The sequence below is a fragment of the Salmo salar genome, chromosome 05 (genome assembly GCF_965601325.2).
Source record: "Salmo salar chromosome 05, fSalSal1, whole genome shotgun sequence".
In the NCBI taxonomy this organism is placed as follows: Eukaryota; Metazoa; Chordata; class Actinopteri; order Salmoniformes; family Salmonidae; genus Salmo; species Salmo salar.
In genome coordinates, this window is record NC_138295.1 from 7,580,286 (window position 1) to 7,587,500 (window position 7,215).

At 44.1% G+C, this 7,215-nt stretch overlaps 1 protein-coding gene across 1 annotated transcript in view; it reads right to left on the bottom strand.

Annotated features, from left to right (window-relative positions):
- Positions 1-2,277: 2,277 nt before the first annotated feature.
- The window catches only part of LOC106604170 (uncharacterized), a 71,895-nt gene continuing 66,957 nt past the window's right edge, over positions 2,278-7,215 (bottom strand). Inside the window, exons 2-3 of the mRNA XM_014198590.3 lie at positions 4,906-4,957; positions 2,278-4,242 (exon numbers count right to left, since the gene is read on the bottom strand). Of these exons, the coding sequence (XP_014054065.1) occupies positions 3,937-4,242; positions 4,906-4,957 (358 nt within the window). The 3' untranslated portion in view covers positions 2,278-3,936. The remainder of the gene's footprint in view (positions 4,243-4,905; positions 4,958-7,215) is intronic.

The window sequence follows — 7,215 nt, forward strand, 5'->3', positions numbered from 1 at the left end:
CTGAGCCCTGTTGGTTTACCCATCATGGTACCAGATATGTCCTGTTAGTGGACTGAGCCCTGTTGGTTCACCCATCATGGTACCAGATGCTGTTGCTGGACTGAGCCCTGTTGGTTTACCCATCATGGTACCAGATGCTGTTGCTGGACTGAGCCCTGTTGGTTTACCCATCATGGTACCAGATATGTCCTGTTAGTGGACTGAGCCCTGTTGGTTCACCCATCATGGTACCAGATATGTCCTGTTAGTGGACTGAGCCCTGTTGGTTCACCCATCATGGTACCAGATGCTGTTGCTGGACTGAGCCCTGTTGGTTCACCCATCATGGTACCAGATATGTACTGTTAGTCGACTGAGCCCTGTTGGTTTACCCATCATGCTACCAGATATGTCCTGTTAGTGGACTGAGCCCTGTTGGTTTACCCATCATGGTACCAGATATGTCCTGTTAGTGGACTGAGCCCTGTTGGTTCACCCATCATGGTACCAGATATGTCCTGTTAGTGGACTGAGCCCTGTTGGTTCACCCATCATGGTACCAGATGCTGTTGCTGGACTGAACCCTGTTGGTTTACCCATCATGGTACCAGATATGTCCTGTTAGTGGACTGAGCCCTGTTGGTTCACCCATCATGGTACCAGATGCTGTTGCTGGACTGAGCCCTGTTGGTTCACCCATCATGGTACCAGATATGTACTGTTAGTCGACTGAGCCCTGTTGGTTTACCCATCATGCTACCAGATATGTCCTGTTAGTGGACTGAGCCCTGTTGGTTCACCCATCATGGTACCAGATATGTCCTGTTAGTGGACTGAGCCCTGTTGGTTCACCCATCATGGTACCAGATATGTCCTGTTAGTGGACTGAGCCCTGTTGGTTCACCCATCATGGTACCAGATGCTGTTGCTGGACTGAACCCTGTTGGTTTACCCATCATGGTACCAGATATGTCCTGTTAGTGGACTGAGCCCTGTTGGTTCACCCATCATGGTACCAGATGCTGTTGCTGGACTGAGCCCTGTTGGTTCACCCATCATGGTACCAGATATGTACTGTTAGTGGACTGAGCCCTGTTGGTTTACCCATCATGCTACCAGATATGTCCTGTTAGTGGACTGAGCCCTGTTGGTTCACCCATCATGCTACCAGATATGTCCTGTTAGTGGACTGAGCCCCATTGGTTCACCCATCATGGTACCAGATGCTGTTGCTGGACTGAGCCCTGTTTGTTTACCCATCATGCTACCAGATATGTACTGTTAGTGGACTGAGCCCTGTTGGTTCACCCATCATGGTACCATATATGTCCTGTTAGTCGACTGAGCCCTGTTGGTTCACCCATCATGCTACCAGATGCTGTTGCTGGACTGAGCCCTGTTGGTTTACCCATCATGCTACCAGATGCTGTTGCTGGACTGAGCCTTGTTGGTTCACCCATCATGGTACCAGATATGTCCTGTTAGTGGACTGAGCCCTGTTGGTTTATCCATACTACCATACCGTTGCTGGACTGAGACCTGTTGGTTCACCCATCATGGTACCAGATATGTCCAGTTAGTGGTTTGAGACCTGTTGGTTTATCCATACTACCATACCGTTGCTGGACTGAGACCTGTCGGTTTATCCATACTACCAAATGTGTACTGTTTCTGGATTGAGACCTGTTGGTTTACCCATCATGCTGTCATTGCTGGTTATGCTGTCCTAACCTACTATACTCACTCCTTTTCTCATTTCATGGGTGTAGCCCTGAGCGCCCAGACCAGGACAGCACAGTAGAGAACCCAAAAACCAACACAGACACGCGCCAGTAACACACTAGCTGCCAATACGGCGGAAGGATTAGTTTTTTTGGGACAAAGTATTTTTTAGTCTTCTAGGCTAGCTGCCCCTTGGACAACCATTACTACACACTTAGTTGTTTGAAAAAGTTCAGACGTGCTGCTTTGGACAAAGATTTAAGAAAATGTTGTGGATTTTCATTTGACCTACACACGTAAGCTACATTTAGTTCCTCTGTTAAATGATCATTAGTTCGATGTCCAATGTTAAGCTTCAATTTGTAAGCCTACGTATAAATCCTTTACTTTTGCATAATTACTCTCAACTCTTAGATAACTTAAACCCAATAGCAGTGTGCTTGAAGCTCTTAACAACATGAGTTGTTGTTGCGAGTGGTCAATGTATGCTAAATAGTTAATTATATATTCTTGTTACTCTCCATGTAGATTGCAATACTCTTGACTAAGAACAACTGAAAGGAAAACAACATGGCGTTAGTGTAAACAGAAGGTTTATTGCAAACGGACATTTTGCATCCATCATTACAAATACCTGTTTCATGGACACAATACAACAACAATACCCAACGTTTATCAAAACCCACGCGCTAACAAAGAGTTCTCTCTGTGAACGATGTACACCTGGTCCAGGTTGCTTGGTTTCGTTTGGAGTAGTAATGAGACAAAGTCTTTGGTAGTTAGAAAACACAAAGTCTATTGTGGAAATGTGGTATACCTCTTCTGGAGATAGGCACTATAGTCATGCCATTGATTCAAGTTGAGGTTGGCATCTGAACATACAGAACATATCTGCTAGGTCCGGATCGCATTCACAGCTGCTCAAATTCATCTCCAGCCCACTACTCTGAACACGTTAATAAAATGTACAGAGCTAGGCATACTGGGTAGTAGATAATTCCATCCCCATAATAAATCATTTAACTGAACAGTTACAACGCTCCTATTAACAAGTATTCCATTTTGTTCAGAATCACAAAACAAATGTAAAATAGCAGGATTTTCCCCCATAAGCAGCACACCCCAACTGCAAAGAATACAAGCAATGATGTTCTGAATCATGATGATGGTAATCAGTTATCACCAGCGAGGTTATGATAGAGAAGCAACAGGCCTCTCTCTCCATGCAACAGTCCAGGATCTCCTATCACCAGCGAGGTTGAGATAGAGAAGCAACAGGCCTCTCTCTCCCTGCAACAGTCCAGCATCTCCTATCACCAGCGAGGTTGAGATAGAGAAGCAACAGGCCTCTCTCTCCCAGCAACAGTCCAGGATCTCCTAGATCCTCCTTCTCCTCTACTCGTTGTACTGGAGCTCAGGTTTGGTTTCCTAAAGACACGTTGCTTCTTCTTAAGGAATATTGACAGAGAATATCAGTAGATGGTGGCAGGTGGAAACAGTCACAAGATGGTTGAGATATTTTCTAACTACTCAGAGCTTGTACTATCAGCAGTTAGAAGAAGAAATCCACATGGATTTCAGGTAGCAGGTAGCCTAGTGGTTAGAGCGTTGGGCCAGTAACTGGAAGGTTGCTGGATTGAATCCCCGAGCTGACAAGGTAAAAAAAATCTATCGTTCAGCCCCTGAACAAGGCAGTTAACCCACTGTTCCCCGATAGGCTGCCATTGTAAATAAGAATTTGTTCTTAACTGACTTGCCTAGTTAAATGGGGGTGGGATCTAGTGGTGACTGGAGGGCCATCTGTCTTGAGGAAAGATTTCCTTTTTCCTTGGCTGGACCAGGAGAGGTATGGAGAGGCATCCACAGGATCAGATCCCCGGGTCAGCACTGTCTCTTAGCCCTCTCCCCCCTCTGTAGCAGGGGTGGTAGAGAATGGCTGAAGTGTTGGCCCTCCTGGCCCCAGAAGGCCGGAGCCTCACCTCTGTCCCAATGCAAGCGTTCTCCGGCTGGCTACATGTGAGCCCTCTCGTTTAGCGCTTTTGTCTAAAGAGAAAGAGTCTAGATGTCGTAGGACGGGGCTTATCTTAGCGTATAGCTTCAGCCTATAGCCGCTAGTTAGAGCGTCTTTTCATGTGCTCCGTTCATCAATTGTGTGTTTCATCATCTGTTACAGACAGCTTCATTGAAGTTGGCAGCGACGATCAGTTTAGAATGGGAGGTCAAAGGCAGGGCCACCTATACAGCAGAGCCAGCACTGAAGGGACAGGACTGGTCAGGGTTATGGAGTCCCATCTGGGCCTGTTGCTGGTACTGCTGGGCCTGCTGCTGGTACTGGTTGTCCAGCTGCAGGGGGACCAGAGCGTCTGAGTCAGATGGAACCCGTTCCCGGAAGCTCTCCATCTGTTCTGGACTGGCCAGGTTCTTCAGAAGGCTGTTCTCACGTTCTAGCTGGTTGTTCTTCTCAGCCAGCTCTCTGATCTGCTCCTTGAGGATCTCTACCTCCTCCCTGACTGCATACATCAAGTGGTTCTTCACCAGATCCTAAGATAGGAGAGAAGGAATGAGATCTACTGTTAGAGACGTCTGTTTAGAGAGAGAGAGAGAGAGAGAGAGAGAGAGAGAGAGAGAGAGAGAGAGAGAGAGAGAGAGAGAGAGAGAGAGAGAGAGAGAGAGAGAGAGAGAGAAAGCGTTCTGGGCAACTCATACAATCCGACCACAAATCTCTCCATGTAAGGTGATTCATAGTTTAAGCTTAACCTACCGTGCCTTACAAACACTTGTAGTAACAGGCCATGTGGTTACAGAGACTTGTACCCATATGGCCAGGATTAAGGTTTAAAAGTTGATCTGTAAACTAAATAGGTAATAGTCTGACTGCTATTGTGCACATCTATAGCTTCCTCCCTGTCTGACTCAGAATGCAGCAGAAAGAACATAGTCCCATGCCACATCACATGTATTGAGTGTGCAGTACTGTAGCCACCCAAAGCTGCAGGCACATACAGACTACCATGCTTCTACAGTACTACCGTTTACTAGTACTTGACTGAAGCCTAGTCTACTATGATTATCAACATACAGAAAATGATGACTATGGGCAAAGTGCATGAATGTGGTGGGATATGGAATAGCCCATAGTTTTCTGGGCTACTAATGAGTGATGTTATGAATAATAAAGTGTATAATCCTGCTGCTGATACATACCATTGCCTGTTCTATCTTGTTGTCAATGGCAACAACGCTAGCACCCGAGGCACTGTGGAGGAGAGAAGAAGAGAAGCCATAAGTCAACATATCAAGCCAGAGCATTGGATCAAAAGGAACAAACAGATAGCCTAGTAAGTACAGATGCTCTCTCATATAGATGCTGACACCAGACTGCCTTTATGGCACCAGGATAACTTATTTTCAGTCTTTTGAGATGCAATTGCCACGTAATGCCATCATCGTCACAAATGTTTATTTAATTTGCGTTTAGGCTTTTTTGTGTCTTTGAATGAAACTTGGTACAAGTCTTAACCTATTTGAGATTGGGCATGTGTATGAAAAACCAGTATGCCTGCCTACCACTGTCCTACAATTCAGGTTTTTTTTTTTTTTTTTTTGCAACCTAGCTAGATACATTGTTGCGCACTGCAAACTATGACATGAAATTGATTACTTTGTATCGACATTGCTTCAAGATACTCCACTTTTATGCGTTTGAAAATGCACCCATAGTGCACCCACACGCGGCGGATTGGAGTCAAATTGCATTACTCAAAGTCTGCACAGAATTAGACATTTATAATACGGTATTTCCAATTATATCATAACGAATACCAGCATAACCTTACTTTGCTCAATCTATTTGTAAAGAAAGAAATGTCGAATTATAACAATTTAGATGAAATATTTGAATGAAATATATAACGCACAAATTACGCATCAATAACACACACAATCCAGAGCGGTTTTTCTATTTACCTGTTGTCAAGTTTTACAGACACCACATCTCCTCCTACTAACGAGGAGAAGAAGGAGATGCTGAAGTTATGCAACTGATAGACAGCAACCTCCATTGGCGTTTTGAAGATCTCCGTAGTCAAATTTAGCAGCAGACTCGTTTGGATAATGCTTCTCGCCACGTTTGCGATTGGTTGAGTAGATAAATCTACCTATTCTAGATACAATTCTAGGTTACTGTATTCAGCTTAATCACTCGACTGACTCGACTCGGTTGCTTCTGTTGTGAAGTGAGTTGAGTGTAGTGCGGTAGGTTAATGCCAGTGATGTGAGCCACGTTATGTTTCAGCGAATGGGTCTATTTCTGCTACCGGCGGCGCTTATAACCGAACGGTGTCCTGACGTCATCTGACGCGGAGAATCATTTATGCAAATCCGCCTTATGGCATGATTCTCCCTCTGCCCCCTTTCTGAACTCCCACAAACACAATGAGCACTCAGTTGACCCGGACACCGACTTCATTTACACTTTAAAGCAAACAGGCAACAACAACAAAAAATGCACCAAAAAAAGTGTGTGCTTGTGTGTTTTTCCACACGCAGTTTTTGGGGGAGTGAAAGGGTTTTGGTTGCGTGACATGTCGTATGCAGACTAGGAATTACTGTTTGGTTTTTTCGTTGTTGATTCTCATCAGCTGATAATCTTTTTAAGGAAATGCTACAACGGAATTGTGTATAATTATTATCGGCCTAGTACATCTATTATATTGCTCTTTTTCATTAAATTATTAATTTGTCAGGGATCACGTGCAACAGTAAAGCGACATTATGAAACAGATGGCCTATAGAGCCAAACTAGAATCTGGATATATTGAATGCATTAATAATGCATGTATTATTGGTTTATAACAGGATGTCTACATAATGTTTATTGTTTTGAGTCGGTGTTATCTGCAGGTGCAATAGTAGAAGACATTGCAGCATGTTGCAAACAGAAGTTTTGGGGAAGCCCTTTCTGGTGACCTCCAGGGTACTTTTCCACCCACTGCAAGGCTCTGGTTATTTCCTTCCTCTCCTCTAGAGCTCTGCTTCCACCAGCTGGCGAGAGATGAAATTTCACTTCAGAAATAATATTTACAGGCGTCATATCCTTGGAGGATTTTCATGCATGGAATTTAAATAATATTATATTTAATTTGTAATATAAAATGTGGTTTTGTTGTCCTAATAGGCTCTCACTATCAGGCAAGAGTTTAAGCATAAGGACATCTTATAGGGGTCAATACTGTCATCCATAGATAGACCTACCTAGTTACATGCACCATCATAGCTGCCTTGTTGCTATGTGCAGTCACTATATAGCAACACAGTTATAACTTTAACACCTCTAACACCCCTTTGTGTCACTATTTTAGCTCATATAAGAAAAGTAAGTTGTACTGTACTCCATTTTGTGAGGAAGGAATGAATTATTCTGTAACCCATCGGATCCAATTAGCTAGGCGAGACTCCAGTTTGGTCTACACCAATCAGATCTCACAGAGCCTTGTTGAACATATTAGTATTCAT